Source organism: Mytilus trossulus, chromosome 4 (genome assembly GCF_036588685.1).
Source record: "Mytilus trossulus isolate FHL-02 chromosome 4, PNRI_Mtr1.1.1.hap1, whole genome shotgun sequence".
Lineage (NCBI taxonomy): Eukaryota > Metazoa > Mollusca > Bivalvia > Mytilida > Mytilidae > Mytilus > Mytilus trossulus.
In genome coordinates this window covers 37,131,121-37,155,831 of record NC_086376.1, presented here as the reverse complement: position 1 = coordinate 37,155,831, position 24,711 = coordinate 37,131,121, and the positions used below count along the sequence as shown (strand labels likewise).

The 24,711-nt window shown below is 33.1% G+C and overlaps 1 protein-coding gene across 2 annotated transcripts; it reads right to left on the bottom strand.

Annotated features, from left to right (window-relative positions):
- Nucleotides 1-10,101: 10,101 nt before the first annotated feature.
- LOC134715236 (hydroxylysine kinase-like) lies at nucleotides 10,102-24,450 on the bottom strand. Of its 2 annotated transcripts, XM_063577285.1 has the most exons (6): nucleotides 24,354-24,450; nucleotides 20,566-20,925; nucleotides 15,440-15,553; nucleotides 14,215-14,345; nucleotides 12,050-12,224; nucleotides 10,102-10,590 (listed from the first exon to the last, which is right to left on the bottom strand). In XM_063577285.1, exons 2-6 carry the CDS (start codon nucleotides 20,909-20,911, stop codon nucleotides 10,106-10,108), a joined length of 1,251 nt encoding a protein of 416 aa, XP_063433355.1. In that variant the 5' UTR covers nucleotides 20,912-20,925; nucleotides 24,354-24,450; the 3' UTR covers nucleotides 10,102-10,105. The 2 variants fall into 2 exon arrangements, with proteins under 2 accessions (XP_063433355.1, XP_063433353.1); XM_063577283.1 differs by lacking the exon at nucleotides 24,354-24,450 and having other exon boundaries at nucleotides 20,566-21,027.
- Between the last annotated feature and the right edge of the window lie 261 nt (nucleotides 24,451-24,711).

The following is a 24,711-nucleotide window of genomic DNA, read 5'->3' as shown; positions in this document are numbered from 1 at the left end:
TTTATAATACAAATACTACGTAAAAATCAAATATTGATGCCATAGTTAGTTTTTATAGTTAATTACATTCTTACATGTAGGCTTGGGTGACATTTGCTTCCATATGGTATCATGTTTTTTTTTGAATTTACAAGTCTTAGTTGTGCACGGTCCTTTTCATTTACACCTTTTGTTTGCGAGTGAAAAGCTAGCCTTTTTATAGCTCTGCGTACAGTGACACCGAGATCTTGTGCCATTCCGATATGTCTAGGGTGTTTATTTAAAAGAAGTTCTAAATCTCAAATATCGTAACATGACTGCAATACATCATATTCACAAACCACTTAAATAAACTATTTTACTTTCCAGTAACTTCTTAATTGTGTAATGTTGTTCAGTTCATTAAGAAATTTTTGGAATTTATTTTTTTCAGTCGAAATATTGCCATTTACTCGTTATAACAAATCTGCATTGACCATCGGTAATGACCATAAGTATGAAATGTGTTTATTATAGTTTTGACAAGTAAGTAAAATTAACTTAGCTTATCTTTTTATTATAATATAATAATAAAATTACCTATATGATAGCGTCCTTTTGATGAAAGTTCATACCATATAGAGATTTTAGAAGTATTAAAAGTAAACTGTAACAGGGTGTTAATTACCCCCGACCATACGCGTACGGTCGGACCATAAGAGTATGGTCGGACCATATGAGTATATACCTATATGGTCATGACCATACGCGTATGGTCCAAATACTCATATGGTCCGGAACATATACACAAAAGGGAGGACTGGTATTTGTACTTCTGTTAGAATATGTCTTCGTCCGTTTCACATGCCAAACTTTTTTTTCTAGTACAGTTTAAACGGGAAAATTTTGTTGAGATTTTTTTTAATATGACAAAATAACGAGCAAAACTATTTCTTGCAATGGCACACACAGAGAACATTTTTTTTTACTAAAAATCAGTAAAATAAATCTCCAAAATATACCATGGCCAGGACCTGACAGTTTTTAGCAGTGTACAAATATAAATCGTCCGGAAAACTGCGCTTGCTGTAATTTTGAAGGACCATGCAACATTTCACCTATTATCCTTAAACAACAAAGGTTCTCAATTACTAAAAAGAGTTCTATAAGATAGTTTCAAATCAGAGTAAACATATTAACTTCCTTATATACAGTCGAACTTGTCTATAGGTTACACAAAGCTAGTTCTTAAAACGTTTGTATCAGGGAAAACATTTGTCTTTGACTTTAAAACATGTAGGGAAAACGAAATTCCTAACCCTTCACTTATAATATTCCGTATTTCTGATTTTTTTGTTCGAAAACGTAAATTATACGACTTTTTTATGACTACGTGAACTTATGCCATTTATTTTTGCTGGTCTTTAGGAAAACAATTTACAATTGTACACCTATACATAACCTTATAATTCTGTTTGGAAACACAAATAAATTCCCGATATATAAATATACATGTATGAATATAAATGTATTATATGTCGTGTACATAATTGGATTTTGTAGATATAACTACCTCACAGAAAAAAGTATCATGGATTTCAAGGCTTTCATATTTAAGGTTTTGAATTATACCCTTGTTGAAAACCTGTGGAGTTCTCCACAGTTCCTTTAAACATCAATTATTTTTTTGTAAATTGGGTGCCATCTCCCTGAACATGCTAACACTTGAGTCATATCTTTTCATTTTCATATTTTCTTCCCTGTTTGTCTCTGTTGTCTTGATTGTTTGAACGATTAGTGGTCTCTAACAATATTTACGAAAACTTTCTGAGAATTATGAATATTTCTTCTCTGTCAGATATGGATCATTACCAATGATAAAATGAAATGCCGTACATCACATCTTATAGAGGTTTAAATTTCAAATATTCATCAATAACGTAAGATAAAGAGCAATTTTGTCTTTAACATTTCAAAAGTTAAAGGGTACATTTGTATTTTTTACTTCGATTTGAAAGATATTTATTTCAGTTTTTTCTGTGACAAAGTACAAGCAAAACCGTACGGTAACCTATAGTTGTTAATGTTTGTGTCATTCAGGTCTTTTTGTGGATAGTTATCTCATTGGCAATAATACCACATCTTCTTTTTTATATGTTGGTATTGCAACAATGTATGATTGACATAATCCCGGAGACATAATAAACAGATAGGTAAGAAAAAGAAAAGATATGGGGAATTCTGTATCAGACGAAAGAAAAACTATAACAGTGTTGAATCCCATAAATATTCACAGTGCAAGCAGTGTATAATAAATAATCAATGAGTTCTAAAATTAAATGAACCTGGATACAGTGATGCATATAATTCTTTATAACAACTTTCAAAGAAACAATGTATAAACTACCACAGCATGTACAGTGCGATTCGTTCTTGTTGTATGTAAACGTAAGCTATATTTGCCTTTTCATGGAAACGAAAGTATAGAGATTATAGACGATATATTAAGAAAAAACCTTCGACTAAAACAATGAAAACTTACACCCTGGACATGAAATATTTTGTCGAATTATATGCATCACTGTATCCAGGTTCATTTAATTTTAGAACTCATTGATTATTTATTATACACTGCTTGCACTGTGAATATTTATGGGATTCAACACTGTAATAGTTTTTCTTTCGTCTGATACAGAATTCCCCATATCTTTTCTTTTTCTTACCTATCTGTTTATTATGTCTCCGGGATTATGTCAATCATACATTGTTGCAATACCAACATATAAAAAAGAAGATGTCGTATTATTGCCAATGAGATAACTATCCACAAAAAGACCTGAATGACACAAACATTAACAACTATAGGTTACCGTACGGTTTTGCTTGTACTTTGTCACAGAAAAAACTGAAATAAATATCTTTCAAATCGAAGTAAAAAATACAAATGTACCCTTTAACTTTTGAAATGTTAAAGACAAAATTGCTCTTTATCTAACGTTATTGATGAATATTTGAAATTTAAACCTCTATAAGATGTGATGTATACGGCATTTCATTTTATCATTGGTAATGATCCATATCTGACAGAGAAGAAATATTCATAATTCTCAGAAAGTTTTCGTAAATATTGTTAGAGACCACTAATCGTTCAAACAATCAAGACAACAGAGACAAGCAGGGAAAAAAATATGAAAATGAAAAGATATGACTTAAGTGTTAGCATGTTCAGGAAGACGGCACCCAAATTACAAAAAATAATTGATGTTTTAAGGAACTGTAAAGAACTCCACAGGTTTTCAACAAGGGTATAATTCAAAACCTTGAATATGAAAGCCTCGAAATCCATGATACATTTTCTGTGCGGTAGTTATATCTACAAATCCGATCATGTACACGACATATGATACATGTATATTTATATATTGGGAATTTATATATTGGGAATTTATTTTTGTTTCCAAACAGAATTATAAGGTTATGTATAAGTTGCAAAATTGTAAACGGTCTTCCTAAAGACCAGCAAAAATAAATGGCACAAGTTCACGTAGTCATAACAAAAGTCGAACAAAAAATCAGAAATACTGAATATAATAAGTGAATGGTTAGGAAATCCGGTTCCCCTACATGTTTTAAAAGTCAAAGAAAAATGTTTTCCCTGATACAAACGTTTTAAGAAATAGCTTTGTGAAACCTATAGCCAAATTCGACTGTATATAAGGAAGTTATATGTTTACTCTGATTTGAAACTATCTTATAGAACTTTTTTTTAGTAATTGAGAACCTATGTTGTTTATGGGTAATAGATGAAATATTGCATGATCCATCAAAATGACAGCAAGCGCAGTTTTCCGGACGATTTTTATTTGTAAAAAAAATATTCTCTGTGTGTGCCATTGCAAGAAATAGTTTTGCTCGTTATTTTGTCATATTAAAAAAAAATCTCAACAAAATTTTCCCGTTAAAACTGTTCTAGAAAAAAGTCTGGCATGTGAAACGGACGAAGACATATTCTAACAGAAGAACAAATACCAGTCATCCCTTTTGTGTAAACATATGAGAACACATTTTAAAGTTATTGATTGAATTCAAATCCATCACAGATACGGTACACATTGTATTCCGAAAAAAATAAAGGACTTCATTCCTATCAAACACCTTTTTAATTGTTTACCTGTATATTACTTTTAGTTTTGGGTAAAATTGTAAAGGAAATAATACTATCAAGAAGTCCTTCCATAAACCTTTTTTTTCTGTTCTGACTTTGAAGAAATGACTTCTTTTCGCCCAATCGAAATGGTGCATGGACATATTTTGTTTCATATTATTTGAATTATTTTCAATATTATCGGTATTAAACTTGATTATCGACACATGAAAGTATGTCAGCATTGTGAAACTTTTTAACGTTAAAGTACCAATAGTTCGGTCACTACTCAATAAAGTTGGTCGATAACGTAGCTAATTTTGACGGTAAAGAAACACCAATTCGATCACTTCTATGTTACGGGCTGTATGTAAATATGTTCATACTTTTGTTGTTTGTTAAAAAATTGTTGTTCTAACATACCCCATGTGGGGGCTTTAGTGAAATAAAATGTCTTATGTCTTATGTCTTATGTCTTATGTTAATAAAACAGTCTGGATCATCACCCGTCAACAATATACCATCTATATAATTGTAATTATGTTTTAAATAAAGTTGTTTTTTTCCTTCTTTTTTTGACAAATTATTTATTTTCATGACATAATTTAGATGATGCTCGTTATTTTCATCAGTATCATGATCACATCATAATTTTAATAGACGTCAAGGTAATAATAGAAAATATTTAACCTCCTCCCCACCAAAATAATAAAAGAGAATAAAAGTAAACAAATGTCCAGTTTGCATAGATGGTTTGTTTTAAAAACGTAGAATGATCTTAAAAAACAAACATTTAAAAATAATTTCGAATCAAATCAAATATTTTATTGTCATAAACTTTACAGTTTGTGACCAACATATATTAACACAATTGACCCAATAAACATACATATTAAACATACACAATAACAACAGCATCAACATTTTTTAACAACAAACAAGTTGTTAAGAGTCCCTTGCCCTCAGTTCTAATGACTTTTTCAAGAAGGATCCTGACTTATTTGTTTGTACACGCAATGATGGATTTAGTAAATAATGATTTTTTTCTTCTTCATTTAAATTATTAAAGTTATTATTTTCAGTACATATGTGAAGAAAAAAATCATTTCTTAAGAGTTTTATTATACTCACAATACATGTTTCTCATCCTCTAGTGTTTTACATTTATGACAAAGTCGTTCCTCTTTTGGGATTTTGAAATATCTCCCCTTTTCAATCAAGAGGGAGTGATCACTTATTCTAAATTTAGTGATTAATATCCTTATCTAAAAATTAGATGTATTTAGATAAAATTATTAATTTTTAACTTTATATCTTTTTTTTATAATATGAAATGAACAAAATAGGCGACAATCTTTCAAGAACTCCATATTTGCAGGCACACAACTGAATCCGTAAGTAAGTATTCTGTGAAATTCCAAAATTATGGATTGAAACTGTACAAGAGATGATCATACCAAATTGCAGTTGGTATCGTGGTTTGACTTGTGTTCTAAGCAGATGGCTGTGTTTTAGATTGACAAAGACAATCCCATACATTGCATTTACCCGTAGGGTTATTCAGACCTACACGATTGGTACTCTACTATACAAATCCTTTACTAATAGGATTAAAAACATAAAAAAAGTACATATCATGACATTTATCAAAATAATGATTGATATGTATGAACTGTCAGGACTTTACCAAGTCAATGGCAGATGGTTAAAAGAAAACAAATCTACGGCTATCAAGAACTATATTATAAATGTAAGCAGTAAGAAAGTGAGATATGCTTGTAACTATGTTCAAAACAATAAATGAAAAACAAATATGACAGACAATAGCCATCGAAACAGCTTTTTCCTAATAAAAAAAACACCCGAAAAATCAGTTTAATATTCTTATTAACAAACATGTATAACCCCGCCGCATTGTTGCGCCTGTCCCAAGTCAGGAGATTCTGGCCTTTGTTAGTCTTGTATTATTTTAACTTTTAGTTTCTTGTGTACAATTAGGAGTTTAGTACGGTGTGCGTTTTCACTGAACTTGGATATATTTGTTTAGGGTCCAGCTGAAGGAAGCCTCCGGGTGCGAGAATTTCTCGTTATATTGAAGACCTGTAGGCGACCTTCTGCTGTTGTCTGCTCTATGGTTGGATAGTTATCTCATTGGCACATTTTCCTTTTTCATTCTCAATTTTATCATGATTAAATCACAGATAAAATCACAGGATAGTTGCAGGTAAATTCGATTATCATATACTTAGACTAAATAACATATGATTTTTACTGTATGATAATACCATTAAATTAACGTAAATTCCATATTTTTCGAATTGGTCCCTAGCGGGCTGATATGAAAAGTTTATCACATGCTTCGATTGTTATCACATGCCTTTCCGTAACGTTATCACATGGCATTCCGGTGATACTCGGCAAGTTCCGGAAAATACACCTCAATGCTACGTGTTCAGTGAAAACCGTTACAAAGTAGTGTACAAAACAATAATTTGTGATACTGGAAAGTATATTTTGTGAAATAATAAAAAAACAACAAAAAAACAACAAACAAATTATTAAATAAATGCATTGTTTAAAAGTTTCAAATATAATTTAGAAAGTTACTTTAAAAAGTTGCCAAACAGTCTTCATTATGTGTATTGTTAATTTTGTTTGTTTTTGTCGATTCGTCCATAATAAAATGTGTTTCTTCTCTGTTGAGGCAAATGATAGAACAATTTCATATCGAATGTACTAAATGTGGGGTCCGACATCCGTGAACTTTTGAAACAATGAACTTCTATTACAGAACCACGTAAAAGGATCAATATACGAATCAGTTATTTTTCTCCATTGTTGAAGCATATGATAAAAAGATCATACCATGTCATTTTTCATATCGCATGTACAATTTCTTCGCGCATTATTTATAATTGGCTTTGAACTAGCTGTCAGTAACTTTGAGGAGTCTCAGATCTGTATAAGTGTCTTTTTTGTTGTTGGGATGTAGCCGTCCATGTCCACTCTGTCATTTGGTTAAATGTATTTTGATTTGTTTTCATTGCTGAAAAATCTGCGCAAATATGAATTTAACATAGTCCTCTGAAATGAGGGTCAAAGCCGTATGATTTACTATAGGTAGATTGAGACAAATGCGTTTAACTCTTATGTTGAGAATATATTCCATACAACTCCGATTCGGTTTACCTTTGGGTTGACCACATCTTTATAAATGCTTGTCTTTAATATAATACATTGAATATTTGCCATAACGCGTTTACGCAGAATTCAATCAATCAAATCTGCAATCTAAAGTTTACTAAAGCATGTCTAATTGTCTTTCTCAAAATAGCCTACAACGCTAATTTCAAAAGAGCGGCGAAAGATATTAGAGGGAAAGTAAACTCATAGATCGAATGAAATAAACCGAAAACGCCATAGCTAAAAAATAAAAAGACAAACAGACAAATAATAGTACACCAGACATAACATAGAAAAACTTAGTAATTAGCAACACAAACTCCACAGAAAACGGTCGTGTATGGGGGGGGGGTCTCAGGTGCTCCGGAAGGGTAGGCAGATCCTGCTTCACATCTTTCAACCGTCCCACTTAGTTTGCAACAACTTTCGGTATTGAATTATAAGACTAAGTAGAACAAATTAAGAGGAAATAGTCCTGCAGCATTCAATAATAAAACTTTGTGTAAAAAACAAAAACCGCCCTTATAAAATCTGTGTAAAACGGAGGAAATGTATTTGTCGAGTTTAATTTTGACGATCTATCCGGTTTGCTGTAATCAGCTGTCTTATATTTAAAGGTGACAGATTTTTATTACATATATGAAAAATGATCACTCTACTTTTAAAGTTGTTGAACTTAATTCCCTCCACTGCCATTTCGATTTAATTAGAAGAACTCAACACACAAGTAATTACAATCATACATATATCATAAATAATTTCTCGTTTAAAGTTCATATTATTTATAAATATTTAAAACTTCCAAAATAAATAAATGCACCAGTCACTTTTAAACAAAGAGTTCCAAATGGTGAAGTTGAAATCATCACTTTGAAATTTGTTCGGACGACATCACGAGTTGGTTGACCGTTATGGAATTTCCGTTTCACAGATGATATCGGATATGTTCCTTATGTCGTAACTACGATCCTGTTCCCTTTTCACGATTGTGTTCTACCGAATTAGACTATTTTCCCCCATTTGTGACATTTTTACCTGAATTGTTTGTTTTGTCCACACATCGTTGTCAATATATGGTATTTGAAGCGACTGTCATACAAGTGAGAGGTTTAGCTAGCTTTAAAACCAGGTCCAATCCACCATTTTCAACATCAGAAAATGCTTGTACCAAGTCAGGAATATGACAGTTGTTATCCATTCGTTTGGTGTGTTTGAACTATTGATTTTGCCATTTCATTTGGGACTTTCCTTTTTGAATTTTCCTCGGAGTTCAGTATTTTTGTGTTTTTACCTTTTTCTCATATAGGCATCTACATTATCTAAAAAAAGACTAACATCAAATATTCCGCTGTCTATCGTATGCCGCCGAAATTCACTGACCTTTGCTCTATTTTCATGGGATTTTGTACACCAAACGCGCGTTTCGTCTACTACAGACTCCTCAGTGACGTTCGAATAAAAAAAGTTAAACAAGCCAAATAAAGTACCAAGTTAGAAAGCATTGACAACCAACAATTCATAAAAGTGTGTCAAATGCAGCCAAGGTAATTCATCGGTGCATAGTTCAATGTTTCATGATTTGAACGGTTTTACCATGTGACAGTGCGTCTGGTTTTTTTGTGGTTTTGCGATTGCTTCCTTGCAGAGTATGACTTACTCTGCAACTATCTATTAAAATCGGTTTTAGTTCGGACAATAAATTTTTGTATATAATTTTTCAATCACTTTAATTTTTGTAATATTCATGCATGATGTGATTTTGGAGTTTAGTTGTACCTGTAGAAAACTTATTTCTAACGGGATAGCACATCCTCATTTTTGCGGAAATGTTGTTTGACGTACCCGAAAATTTAGAAACGATGCTGTTAGACTTGTCGATCCTTTAAATAAAATATTCTTAAAGGTTACAAATTCAACACTGTAATAAGATCCTTGAATATTGGTTTTATTGGTATAAATATTGATTTTGTTATCAGTAAATTAAAAGCTTACCAAATATTACTTGTACGTTAAATACATATACACATTTATGGATTTATACAATCTGGATACCTGTATCTTGGCATTGCACGAGGTAATATTTTTCTCTGATTGTTTATGACGTCTTTACGCGAAATCCAATGGATGTTAGATGCGTACGGAATGATAATTTAGTCTTCGATGCATGTTTTTGTTTTTTATTACTTGTTAGAGGCTTTGAACTAGCTGTTTGTTAACTGCAGATACTCTCAGATCTATACCTACTGTCGTTTTGTTGTTGGGATGTACAAGTAGTGTAAGTGGGCCTGTCCCAAGTCAGGAACATGTAATTCTGTGGATGTCGTTTGTTTAAGTGTGACATATTTGTTTTTCGTCCATTTTTTTATACATAAATTAGGCCGTTTGTTTTCACGTTTGAATTGGTTTACATTGTATTTTTTGGGCCTGCTATAGCTGGCTATGCGGTATGAATTTTGCTCCTTGTTGAATGCCATACATTGACCTATAGTTGTTAATTTCTGTGTCATTTTGGTCTTTTGTGGAGAGTTGTCACATGGCAATCATACCACATCTCCTTTTTTGCATACAAATTGTCAAATTTGTATATATTTTTTTTTTGACATTTACAAGAAACTTGATTTAAATTTTACAACACATGCGCAACGAGTAATCATCAGTATCCTGCAGTAGTGTTGTATACCTGGAGAAGAGAAGAAGAATCACTCCACTAGGACACACACAAACAAACAAAAGCAACCCAACTCTTTGGCATATCTAGAATAAAACAGTATGTCACATAATTTATTTTTATTTGAAATAAAAAAGGAAATGTATTTGTATCTACAAAATAGTAAAGACATTTTCAATGTTGTTATCCCTCAATACTACATCCCATCTTCTATAAAGTTCAGTTTTTGAAGTTTTCCAAAATTTCCAAATTATTCGTTTGTAATTCTCAAGATATAACCGTACACTCTTCTTGTGTGGATCAATTAAAAGAGTAAATTCGTTCAAAATTATCAGTTGCGCCAATCGACTGCAAATTAAAAGTCTGAGAATGTCCTTTTCGTTGTGGGTCAATTCTTTTATCGTCATATATCCAGCTAATATATGTCCACCAACATCTATCGGGTCCATACAAGTACATTCAGCCGACATATGTGCTATTAAAATTGCAATATCAACTATAGTATAACTGTACTGCATGTCAAGAAAGTCGATGATGCCCACAATATCATATGTTGTTTTCTCCTTTTGGACATTTTTCCGTTTCATTACTTCTTTAACAAGGATATTACCATCGTTCAGGTCACCATGGATAAGAACTGGAAAGTTTATGATAGTATTCAACATATTAAATAGACAAATTTCAACATTGTCAGTGCCAGTCTCAATTCAAGGTTTATCACCAAACAGAGCTTATAATAAATTGACTGCTTAATGGTTTTTTTTTATTCATGGTATAAATATACGTTTCTTGTTGAAAATACAATGACTCTAATTGTACACCAAGTGGCAATTGTAATGTTTATCATATTTTGTTAAATAAGTGGAAAGAAGGGCGAAAGATACCAGAGTGACATTCAAACTCATAAATCGAAAATAAACTGACTACGCAATGGCTAAAAAAGAAAAAGACAAACCTCGAGAGACAAAAAGACAAACAATAGTACACAAAATACAACATAGAAAAATAAAGACTAAGCAACGCGAACAACACCAAAACTAGGGATGATTTCAGGTACTTCGAAACAGTAAATTAAATCATGCTCCACATGTGGCACCAGTCGTGTTGCTCATGTTAGAACAAACACGCTAATAAGTCAAATTCGGTAGGTCACTTTGTGGAAAGAAAACGGGATTGTAGTTACGACATAAGGAACATATTCGCTATCATCATCTGTGAAACGGATATTTCTTAAAGGGTCAACCAACTCGTGATGGTGTCCGTAAATTTTACGAAGGGATGCTTTCAACTTCACCATTTGGAACTTCTTTGTGAGCAGCAGTCCCCTATCAAGTAAATCATGTAAGGGATTACAAACACAGCAATATCGTATTAATTCGGAGATATATACGCCGTATGCAGACGCTGCTGGAATGTTGCTAAATAGAAATGGAAAGTTCTCAATTGGGAAGCTGAAATCATCTCTTTTGTCGTAAAATCTTGTCTTCAACCGACTCTCATTGCCTATTCCTAGATGTTAGTCAAGATATGAGGCAGACTTAACTGTATCTGTTGTATCACTTATCCCTAGTTCGATGGGATAGATGGAAAGTTACTACTAGCTCAGCATTGCAGTGAGTACTTATTTCTCACTCTTATACATGCTTAAAGTGACAAAACAACAAGTTGCAAGGCAATCAAGAAAGAAGCACATTTAGCGAACTCGCTCTTAACTTTGTTGATGTTGTCTTTTCATTCAATAATGATTTTTCAGTTAAAACTTTCATTTCACTATCTTGAAATTAAGGACACAAGTTTGGCTAAAACGATTACTTATCCTTTAATAGTACTAAATGTTGATGGGCAACTGAATTATAAAGTGCAGATGATGTATGTCTGCATAAAGGTACCACCACAGAAGCTTACTTGATTGACTTCATTAGCATGCATTGCAGAAAAAGCTGTTATATCAAATAGAGCTTTAATCTTTTCTATGTAGCATCATTGAGACGCTAAATAAATGTTTAGGTTAAATATCCAATATTGTCCATTGTTTTGATTGACAGTTTCCTCTCTTTTTTGTGTTTTCTCTTTTTTTTTTTATTATTTCCATTTACCTTTTGTTAGATGCTCCAATACTGGGACGACTTCTTTCTTGAAATCTGTCATGATTATTTTCAATAACTGGAACTCTTCCTTGTGTTCAAGGGCAGGTGTAAATTTCACAAGCTTTGGGAGCTCCAGCAAATCCCATTGGTTTTCCCTTTTTGTCAGGAAATCATTATCAAAATCCTACAAAATAAAGATTCGATTTACTGTTAGCTTTGCATAGATCCATATTATCTTCGATTATGACATATTTGTTCCTCGATCTTTTCGAACAACGATAAGGAAATTTTGGTACCTTCGATAACTGTTTGTATCCAAACTAATATTGGTTTATATTTAGCCATCTACTTTCGTTTACAAAACTCTGTACACATTAAAGTTTAGACAGGTTCGCGTCTTTTTTCAATATTTTTAATGTAAATGTATTAATACTAGCCGTCTTTTCAAATATAAGATACAGGCAACAGTGGTATACCTGTGTTAAAAAGTGATAAATCGATTGACAAAAAGAAACAACAAATCCGGATTACAAACTAAATCTGATGGAAACGTATCAACTATAAGGAAAAACAAATAAACAACAGGAACATTGAAGTGAAACAAAAACAAACGCCAGCATAAATAGAAACGAACTATTTGATAAATGAATGAATACATTATTGATATGTATGTCAACACCGAAGTGTTGACTACTGGGCTGGTGATACCCGCGGGGACGAAACGTCCACCAGCAGTGGCATCGACACAGTGCATGTTGTAAATAGTTATCAAAGGTACCAGGAGTGTAATTTAGTACGCCAGACGCGCGTTTAGTCTACATAAGACTCATCAGTGACGCACTTATCAAAATATTTATAAAACCAAACAGATAGAAAATTGAAGAGCATTGAGGATCCAAAATTCCAAAAAGTTTTAAAAACAACAACATTGTGCCAAGTAGAACTGTTTATTTGTCGCCATATTACAGTGTTTTAAAACTCGTTACTTGGTAATATAATTTAATAATAATAGACAGAAGAAGTATACTTAACAACACAATTATTTTCATTTACCTGTGTATAATATAACGTTTAGGTTTTTAATAAATTGTTTAATATTTCACAGCGGTTTTATACATGCATCCCTTAATTTTATTAATTTTGTATTTACATTGTATCCCAAATGAAATCTATTCGTTCATTGTGTGTTTATGAGTAACTCCGTCCACTGTTATTTTTTTGGGGCACTTTATAGCTTGCGGTTCGGTGTGAACCTAGACTCCGTGTTGAAGACCGTTCATTGACCTATAATGGTTTACTTTTATAATTGTGACTTGAATGGAGAGTTGTCTTATTGGCACTCATAATACAATCTATGCATCACTGGTAAAGTATTAAGTCAGGGAATATTTAAAACCTTTACTAAATTCTTCCATAGATAGAAATATTTGGTTTCGAATTTTTGCTGTACTGTAAAAAACGTATTATAAACGGGATATAGCACGTTCAATTTTTGGAGATGTTGTTTACCGAAACCGTACATTTAGATACGATCCGGAGGTGTTTACCGTCAATTATTTTCAATTTTAGGGTTGATTAAATTTGCACCTTTGAAACACCCAGGATATACGTTTATGACACAGACTTTGTTTTACTGCAATGATGATGTATGATTAATTACCAACAACTGACCAATAAGACCCCTTTTCGTCTGCAACCGGACGTGTAGTACTATGATTTGGCGCTACTTTACATAAAATGTTATCAATTCTACACTGTGATTGGTTTTCATTATTCTAAAATCTGTCAATATCTGTGTTTCTGTATTGCATAAGGTCAAGTTTTTTTTGTCACATCTTAACATGAAATACATTGGGTTTGGATGATCTTTCAAAAATGACGGTGTGTTAAATACTAAAAAAAATTCTTAAAGCAGAATTTCAGTTATTCTTCAAAAAACGAAATTATAAACCACAAATAAAATAGCTGCATAGACGAATGAAGTGCATCACTATTATCCGTTGGGATGGAATGATTTTTTTATTATATTTCATCAAACTGTCAATCTTGATTAGGGTTAGTGTCTGTGAGAGGAGTGTAGTGTGTGGGTTATCTTCCTTTTATTTTGTTTTATACCTTAAATCCTGTTTGATTAATAGGTTAAACATGTGTTTTGTTTTTAAATAATGCGATACCTCTAATGCTTTCTGTAATAAGCCAGCATATATTCCAATATTATAAAGCGAAGAAGGATTAATTTGTTCACTCGTCATTGTTTTGCCTTCCAGGTACGTCATCATTGAAACTATATATGTTTGTTTGGTACCTGTAAATAAACTCATCATAGATACTAGGATGAATAAAAATGTTATGGCATATACGTCTTCGTCTACAAAAAATATAAATTGCCAAAACAGAAAATGGTTGATGAACTCAATACCCAAATCTATAAATTATAAATACGCTAAAGGATTTGTAAATTATGTTCAGGTGATTATATAACTCTTGTAATCAAATACATTTTGGTTCTTGTAAATACACTCTTAATAGATACCAGGGTGAACAAACGATTTATGGCAGATACGCATTTCGTCTACAAAAAAATCGCCTGTGATGGTGGAATAAGAAAATTAGCTGGCCAAATCAATTAAGAAATTGAGGAATTCAATTCCAAAAATTCTGTACAGGTAAGGTTACATAATCGGGGGTTGAAAAACCTTATTTTATAAAGCATTAAGATAGCATGAAATAGACACAAAGGTGGAATCACAAAATGGTAGGGTTATAAAATCCATGCAACATAAAGTCAAAAAGAAAGATGTCGATAAACAAACAATAGTCCTCGAACATTACACAATAAATTGAAAATGACACTGTTTGGAGCGTTTTTCTTCATTTTCGTTACTCAGGAATGCTCAAAATCACAGATCAATCGACAAGGATGTAAAAGTATTTGATGATAAGAGTTTAATGACGAAAAGAGACCTGAAAGGAGTCCGCAAAACTACTTTACAATTTATAAATTTTTCATGAAACTGATATAAATCACGTCAGAACAACCAATTGCAAATTAATCAACACAAAACACATGAAAAATTGAGAGAGAACAGCAATATAAGCGCCGTTAATTTTCTTTGTTTTTCTATCACGTGTTTCGGAACTAGTTAGCAGGTTATACTGATAATAGTTATCAAAGGTACCAGGATTATAATTTAGTACGCCAGACGCGCGTTATAGATGTTCTTCCTGCTTAATGATATAAAATATGAATAGATATTAAATAATATACCCATTACAAAGTGCTTAAACTGGGTACATGAGAGTTATAATTTTATTAAGCCGATTTATAATGATTTTGAAAATTCTGAAACAAATTCGTAGGATTATTTGAAAGAAATGACGTATATATTTTGTACTTACTGAATTTATTGACAATTGTTTCACTGGACCACATCTCACCATAAACATTTGATACAAAAGCTTGTACAGGAAAAGATTTCCTCTTCAAATGATTCAGAACGAAATGCATGGCCTCTGTTTGGAAACAAACAAACAATGCACACTATAACAGGGAAAATATTTAATATCAATAGCAAATATTTTCGCATCAATGGCTTAAAATTGTTCCTATATTGATAATAAATATTATTTAAGGACCATCATATATATCATATTATGGATGTTGTTTCGTCCATCTTACATTGTCATATTATTGTTCGTTTCTGTGTGTGTCGCATTTTAATGTTGTCTCTCTGTTATGTCGTTGGTCTCATCTTATATTAGATGTGTTATTATCTGAGTTTAAGCTTGCAACCCGGATTTGTTTTTTCCTCAATCGATTTATGAATTTCGAACAGCGGTATATAAATGAAATCAGTAACGCTAGAATTCAAAAAAGTTAAAAGGGCCAAATAAAGTACGAAGCATTGAGGACCAAAATTCCTAAACATTTTGCCAAATACAGCTAATGTAATCTATTCTGGAGGTAGAAAAGCCTTAGTATTTCAAAAATTAGAATGTTTTGTAAACAGTTAATTCATAAATATACTACTGTTGCCTTATTAACATTCTATCCTAAGTAATAGTATACAAAAGAGGGACGAAAGACACCAAAGGGACAGTCAAACTCGTAAATCTAAAACAAACTGACAACGCCATGGCTAAAAAAGAAAAAGACAAACAGAAAAACAATAGTACACATGACATAACATAGAAAACTAAAGAATACACAACACGAACCCCACCAAAAACTAGGGGTGATCTCAGGTGCTCCGGAAGGGTAAGCAGATCCTGCTCCACATGCGGCACCCGTCGTGTTGCTTATGTGATTACAAATCCGGTAAATAGTCTAATTCGGTAGGTCAAATTCATGAAAGGGAAGGGGATTGTAGTTACGACGTAAGGAACATATCCGATATCATTTGTGAAACGGTTATTCCATAACGGTCAACCAACTCGTGATGGCGTCCGTAAAATTTACGAAGGGATGATTTCAACTTCACCATTTGGAACTCTTGATTTAATAGCTTCCTTGTGAGCAGTAACCCTCTATCAAGAAAATCATGATAGGAAATGCAAGCACGGGAATATCGTATCAATTGGGAGATATATACCCCGTATGCAGGTGCTGCTGGAATGTTGCTACTTAGAAATGGAAAGTTCACAATTGGAAAGCTCAAATCATCTCTTTTGTCGTAAAGTTTTGTCTTCAACCGACCCTCATTGTCAATTTCTAGATGTAAGTCAAGATATGAAGCCGACTTAACTGTATCTGTAGTATCCTTTATCTCCAATTCGATGGGATAGATGCGATCCACATAGTCACCAAATTTTGAATTGTTTAGTGAAAGAACGTCATCTATATAGCGGAAAGTAGAGTTAAAGGATATTGCTAACTTCTTATCTTTCTTCCTAAGAAGTTCCTGCATGAAGTCAGCCTCATAATAATAAAGAAACAAGTCAGCAAGTAGAGGGGCACAGTTTGTTCCCATTGGGATGCCGACAGTCTGTTGAAAAACACGTCCTCCGAACGTAACAAATATGTTGTCAATCAAGAAATCAAGCATCTTGATAATATCGGTTTCAGAGAATTTTTTGTTTGAATCACAATGGTTCTTTACAAAGTATGATTTATCCCTCCCTAAGACAAGATACTTGTATCTACGTTGGCCATTCTTTTTTATGAAGCAAAGTAATACCAACTCTTTTAATTTGTCTTTTAGTTTGGAATGTGGAATACATGTGTAAAGAGTAGAAAAGTCAAATGTTTTAATACTGTTACAAGATGAAAGAGAGTTAGATTGTATGTACTCTAAAAGATCTTTGGAATTTTAAGTATCCACATCTGATTCACGCCACCTCTAGAATAGGCAGTTTCACAATAACTTTGAAGCCCGTCTTTGATTGCTGATAAAATGGATGTTAATAATTTAGAAAGGGGTTTCGTGGAGCACTTGGAAGACCCAGCAATATACCGTTGTTTGTAAGGACACTTATGTAGTTTAGGTATCCAATACAGTGATGGAAGATCCAGTTCTTCATCTTTGGTTGACATACCAAAGGAACAAAGAACAGACCTATGATTATCCAGGATTTCCTCTTTGGTAAGTGTCGTGAGGGTATATGTTGGGTTTCCAAGTGAATTGTCTATACCTAATTCGTTTATCAAGCAATTAATGTAATGACTTTTACAGATAAAAACGATGTTATTTGGGGCTTTGTCTGCGGGGACAACAACATATTCATCATGGAGGTCAGATAGGTGTTTAGCAACATTTGGATCTTTGAAGATTGACGTAGCATGGGCATTGATGGACCAATTCAGTTTCTTAATTCTGATTTGTATTAACGACCTCACTGCCTTAATCCATTCGGATAGAGTGTCTACGTCTTCCTTCTCGCGCTTAGCCCATTGCCTGGCATAATCCTCGACTGAATCCATCAAAATTTTAAAGTTGTGTTTCCAATTGATGGATTTAGGCTCACGATATTTCGGACCTTTCGATAACACGTTTCGTAGAGAAGTGTTATTAACAATGTTAAGGTCACCGGTAATAACGTGGCCAGCAGGATTATATGTGAATTGGGAACTAGCACAAGTGCAATCAGGAGGTTTAGACTTGAAGCCGTCAATATCGAGATCTTGCAAAACGCGTTTGTAATTGAAAATTTTAGTTGCAATAGGTTTGGTATAGGTATAAGAAATTATTGGTACAGACTGGTCTTTGAAATAAGGAGGTATTTTCGATTGAACTAATTTATGATGAAGGATATTGCCTAGGTTGACGCCATCGAGAGCTTTGTTGGCAAAGGAAAGATTTAGAAAAGATCTTTTCTCTTTTTCATCTTTTCCAATGCGAACTGGCTTGAAAAGTCTGTGACTAGCAATATCCGAAATTATAGCTTGTAGTTTGTATTGGTTTGAATGAGGGTTTGTTACAGTGGATTCCAAACATAAATTGAACAGAGAATGAAGTTTTGAAAGAGGTGATGAATAAAGTTTCGTGCGAATGTGATGAATACCTAACGGTTTTTGAATGCATGGCAGCAAGTCATTAATAGAGACATCATGCAGAGAGGGTGATGTATAATGACGATGGCCATGACTACGTCTACGTCGAGGAGTCGAGTTGAAAATATTCATCACATTCACCGAGTTACACGAAGGACTAGATAGAATACCTATACCATCAATTTTGTCATTGTAGCCATACGGTGTTGCAGTTCCCAATTGTCTAATCCAGTAGTCTTCTTTTTGTCTACGGAGAGTCGTTGAAAGATTAGGATTGTTCGAGCTATGGTATATTTTTTCAATAATTCGAACTGTCATAGAAACGATGGAATGATCGGGCTGATTGAAATGCTGGTATAGAATGTCGTTAGCATTGAGGTTAATGTCTGATCTATGACCGCACATACGTTTGTTTAGCCTTCCTTTCGTTTCACCGACGTATACCAAGCCGCAAAGGTTGCACTCTAATCCGTAGACGACATTTATCGATTTACAATTCAGATCATCGTAACTTCTGGTAAAATATGACTTCTTGGTCAAATTGCTAGTGAATTCAGCATCTGTAATTAAAATAGCACAAGTTTTGCAGCCTTTGGTCTCACATTTTGAAATGCGACAGTGTTGTACTGTGTCATCAAAAACCAAAATGTCTTTAAGGAGAACTGAACAAGGCTGTATATGTATAATATTGCTGTTGTCACTAGGACGATGATCTGAATGAGTCGTGTTTGGGTTATTTGTCATGTCTGGTGATGAGAGGACACCTGCCGTATCAGACGACACCGTGTCCATGGTGACGTCTGTTTCGGACCTTTTTATACTGGGCGACGTCCGAGCCAGTTTCCTGTTAGTTCTTCGTAAGTTCATGCAATTGTAGTTTTGCTACTGGGCGGATGATGTCCTCGGGGACAAAATGTCCACCAGCAGAGACATCGACCCAGTGGTAATAAAAGAGGGACGAAAGACACCAAAGGGACAGTCAAACTCGTAAATCTAAAACAAACTGACAACGCCATGGCTAAAAATGAAAAAGACAAACAGAAAAACAATAGTACACATGACATAACATAGAAAACTAAAGAATAAACAACACGAACCCCACCAAAAACTAGGGGTGATCTCAGGTGCTCCGGAAGGGTAAGCAGATCCTGCTCCACATGCGGCACCCGTCGTGTTGCTTATGTGATTACAAATCCGGTAAATAGTCTAATTCGGTAGGTCAAATTCATGAAAGGGAAGGGGATTGTAGTTACGACGTAAGGAACATATCCGATATCATTTGTGAAACGGTTATTCCATAACGGTCAACCAACTCGTGATGGCGTCCGTAAAATTTACGAAGGGATGATTTCAACTTCACCATTTGGAACTCTTGATTTAATAGCTTCCTTGTGAGCAGTAACCCTCTATCAAGAAAATCATGATAGGAAATGCAAGCACGGGAATATCGTATCAATTGGGAGATATATACCCCGTATGCAGGTGCTGCTGGAATGTTGCTACTTAGAAATGGAAAGTTCACAATTGGAAAGCTCAAATCATCTCTTTTGTCGTAAAGTTTTGTCTTCAACCGACCCTCATTGTCAATTTCTAGATGTAAGTCAAGATATGAAGCCGACTTAACTGTATCTGTAGTATCCTTTATCTCCAATTCGATGGGATAGATGCGATCCACATAGTCACCAAATTTTGAATTGTTTAGTGAAAGAACGTCATCTATATAGCGGAAAGTAGAGTTAAAGGATATTGCTAACTTCTTATCTTTCTTCCTAAGAAGTTCCTGCATGAAGTCAGCCTCATAATAATAAAGAAACAAGTCAGCAAGTAGAGGGGCAACATATATTACAATCTGTTATTTTTTGTTTTTCATTTTTGCCTTACTTCACGAAAAGATTGAACCATTACAAATTCAGTAATCCAAAATAACTTTATGTATGACAAATATAACTGCCGAAAAGTCAAATAAATTCTTGTTCTATTTTTTAACGTTGATGAAAAATCAAAATGCATTACCAGTATCGCTTACATGACATACCTATCAGGTTGTTGTTCTGTGAGTCCTTGTAATTTAGGACCTTTAGGACGTAACCTGCTGGACGGAAGTCATTTATGTAGTCGTTATTGATCACTTGATCTACGGTTATATGGTAATTGAAATCATCATAACTGTCTAATTCCTGGTTTTCCACTACTGTCATTCCATACAACCTTAACGTCACATTCTTTACAAATGTTGGTGGCAGGTTTGGCTTCATTTGGTGGTATTGTCTCACAACGGCCATAAATTCTTCTGAATTTTGGTTTTCATCATTTGATTTAGTTTGCAATAACAAATCACCTTCAAATGACTTTCTGTTAGACATATTTTCTTCGCTATTCATCAAAACAATGCAAACTGGAAATGGCAAAAAGAATGTAATTTTGTAGGTTTCTCGCTTCCATATAGTGCGTAAAATACTTATAGTTTAGAGAAGAATAATTATACCTATCAGCTGTGTCTATTCGCCAAATAAACAATTATATGTGCATCAATACAGACATGATTAAAACGATCGTATTCAATATAAATAAGATTTTATCGTTCAGCATTAAATCAATTTAATAAATTGAGAGTATCGTCTGCTAAACTAGAGTTAACTTTTCTTTAATTTTGACGGACTTAAGCGTCTTTTGTTCACCTACATTTTTCATAAGCGGTTTTCCCGCTTTTATTTGGTATAAAATTGCATGCTTTTCGTGATTTGTTCATTGCGTGATTTGAACTCTGAAGGAACACGAAAACCCGCCCTTTCCCACCCTTTAGAATGTTTTTTTCTGCTGTTTGTTGTATATTTTCAGATATTGCCAAAAGAAGCGTCATGGATTGGACAGAATGTTTACTGAATACATAGTTTTACTGACGGGCTGAATTTATCACAGTTGGCGTCTGGTAGCCCAGTCGCCATTTGGAGAAAACATATGATGGTTGCCCTTCAATTTTTTTATCTTGGACATTAATGAGAAATTGTCGATGAATGCAAATTCGTTGGCCGGTTGATACATAGTTGAACTGTCCTAATAAATCCATGACAAAAAATTGCCAAAAATTCAAACTTACTATTTGTTGTTTTTTATATTATGATCATATATTAGTTTGTCTTACAATTTGTTCACATTTGTACAACGAAGGTAATCTGGAGTCGTTGGAAATATTACAAGGGATTTCAACGAATTTGGGTTATCTTTTATCTGGTATATCGTATTCCTAAATTGACTTCTGTTGGTTTCTTTCGAATATTTAATAATGAACTTTCAATTCTTTGACTTTGAGTGTTTAAAATAAAGGTAAATCAAGTTAGGTGCTTCGACTGCATGCAATTTATAAATGTTTTTTTTCAGAACTGGATCGATACTACTACAGTTGGATTACCAGCCAGCGAGGCTATTCGGTAGTCTATATTTCGATACTTACATGATTATAAACAATTTGGAAATTAGTATGGCGTTTATTATCACTTAACTAGTATAAATTTGTGTAGGGGCCAGCTGAAGAACGCCTCCGAGTGCGGGCATTTCTCGTTACATTGAAGACCTGTTGTTTTTTCTATGGTCGGGTTCTTGTCTCTTTGACAAATTCCCCATTTCCATTATCAATTTAATCATTATTTAATTTTCTGCCTCTCAATTTTATCACGCATTCTTAGTGAAAGTTGGCCTTCGAAGGATTTGACTATTATTATTTAGGTTCTTTTTTTAAATATACTTTAACTGTTTCGGTTCTTATACACCTCTGGCTTACTATATTTAGCTTTGAGCATTCTTGATAAAGATAATTCTAGTAAAACTCACGAAGCAAGAACTTCAAAAAGTGCTGATTAATATATTTTTTATAATATAGTAACTAGGTTAATCTAAGTTGTAACTCAATCGAACACAATTAACGTTGACGATATGGTGGTCGTCCTTTATTAAAATTTTATGTTATTTTCTTCCTAATATTCAACTGAAACAAAACATTTTTGTGATTTTCGAATTAAGTATTCATCAAACTATTTCCAAATTTGGCAAGTGGTATGGAAAATATCGTTCTTCCACAATAACTTGAGTTGTTAGGTCCTTACAGATAATATTGCATGCTTTTTTTATTCTTGTAAAATTTATAAAACGTCAATTGATTCAAAGTAAATGTTTGAATATTATGAAAACTCGCATATCAAATTTCGAAATAATCTAGAAATTAATATGATAGCATGAGGGTTAAAGATGAAACATACAATTCAAACACTAGCTACGCTTCTTGTGTTTTTACCAGTCGATATAAAAGCGAACTATGAAGTAGTAGTATGACTAAAACACAACACTGGACTTACAAATTATGTTATACGTTCCTCTATTGAGGTACTGTGCTCCACAGAGTCGCATAGTAAATAATAATTTCACTAACACAATTACTTTACGACCGCCTCAGAACATTTGAAGGTCTCTTATACTCATCTGATTTCTCAACCTTAAGAAAACCTTGTCAAAACTCGTTTCATATCAACTTCTAATTAGTGTTCTATGGCTAATCTGTCTGCTATGTTAACTTGTTCTTCCTTTGCTTCGTATTATAACTAGTTATTTGTTTTGATAATTAAGCGTAATTAAACATATGGAAATGATGGAAGTCACTTTTTGTGAGTGTCAAAAACTGATTTGATCTTGTTATAAGCTATGTGCTTTTGATGGTCTGTTCAATTTGACTGACATGTAGGACTTTTTGACTCCGTACACTACGCGACCACACAATCTTATAAATATTTGTTATGTATTAAACTGAATGGCCCTTTGCAAAATCTCATCGTCGATGTATTTGGTGCAACTCAAATAAAGACTTTGTTTTATAATAAAAGAAGAAAAACATGCTAGATACTATTATATTTTCTGGATCAGTAACAGTGATGAATATTTCTAAGCTATAATTTTTACTCCTTTACAATATTTATAGACGATTAGACAATAATGTGTATCTATCCGTATGGGCACCAATTACGACCCTTTAATGTCATACTTGTTCTTGTAGTGTTATGAATTACAGTAAATGGAAAATTCAGTAAATATCCGTCTAAATTATTTTAAAATATAAAGCATTTACCTTGATGCTATTTTAGATTTGTATAAGCACGGATTTTAAAGTTTTACTTTCGATATTCATTAAAAGGATCTTACTCTTAACATCTTTAAGTGATCTTTTCTACTTTTTGATAGTTCGATTTTATTTGCATTCGAAACGCTCCTCGTGAATTTCGTCATCAGGTACCACTGAGGCCAAAAGATATATTTGAACACCAAGAATGTTTAACAACCAATACAGTTGAAATGATATATAATAAAAAAATAAAAAAAAGACATTAACACGGAAAATTTTATAAATGTTACAAAAGAATAAAAGAGAATTCCCTCTCCAGTTCTGTTGAAGTGATTGTATATCTAATTATCAAAATTTTTCCCACAAAAAGGGGGAGATATGCCCCCCATTTCTCCCTGGAAGAGCATATGTTTAAGAATACATGTACAAGGATAACTTATTTGTATGAATATAAATATATTGTTATCATACTATTTATTCGAATGGATATAAAATTACTTTCGTTAGTAAAGGTGACAATCAAAAATATTGAAGTTCACGTTTATGCTTGACTTTGGAGATTATGTGTTATTGAACCCGTTAACATCGGTACCTACCCAATCTAATGTACGCAAACTAGTCGGTAAGCTGGGTAAATACTCAATAATGATATGGTTAACTATGGTTATTATAAAATGCATTTTGACATAAACATATTATATATATACTTATCATACCATAATTCAAGTTAACTTCTCTAATCCACTCCGGGTTCTATTTTGATTTTTGGGTAAATACGAAGAAAACCGGTTGTTTACAATTCTTAAAAAATGCTAGAGGTGACTGATCATGTGTTAAGTCATATGGAGTAATATTTCATTCATGATGAATTTGCAAATCATTACATTACGCTTAAGACGACATATTTAACATGTACGAATTATTTAATATTATTTTTATGCCCCACCTACGGTAGTAGAGTGGCATTATGTTTTCTGGTCTGTGCGTCCGTTCGTCCGTCCGTCTGTTCGATCGTCCGTCTGTCCCGCTTGAGGTAAAGGTTTTGGTCAAGGTAGTTTTTGATGAAGTTGAAGT

Excerpts from the sequence above, each read along its gene's own strand:
- LOC134715236 (XM_063577285.1), bottom strand. The coding sequence starts at position 20,911 with ATGAATAGCGAAGAAAATATGTCTAACAGAAAGTCATTTGAAGGTGAT. Across the intron at positions 12,225-14,214 it reads TATTACAGAAAGCATTAGAG|GATTTTGATAATGATTTCCT; the intron begins GTATCGCATTAT and ends TTTATTTTGTAG. Across the intron at positions 10,591-12,049 it reads ATTGGAGCATCTAACAAAAG|TTCTTATCCATGGTGACCTG; the intron begins GTAAATGGAAAT and ends TAAACTTTCCAG.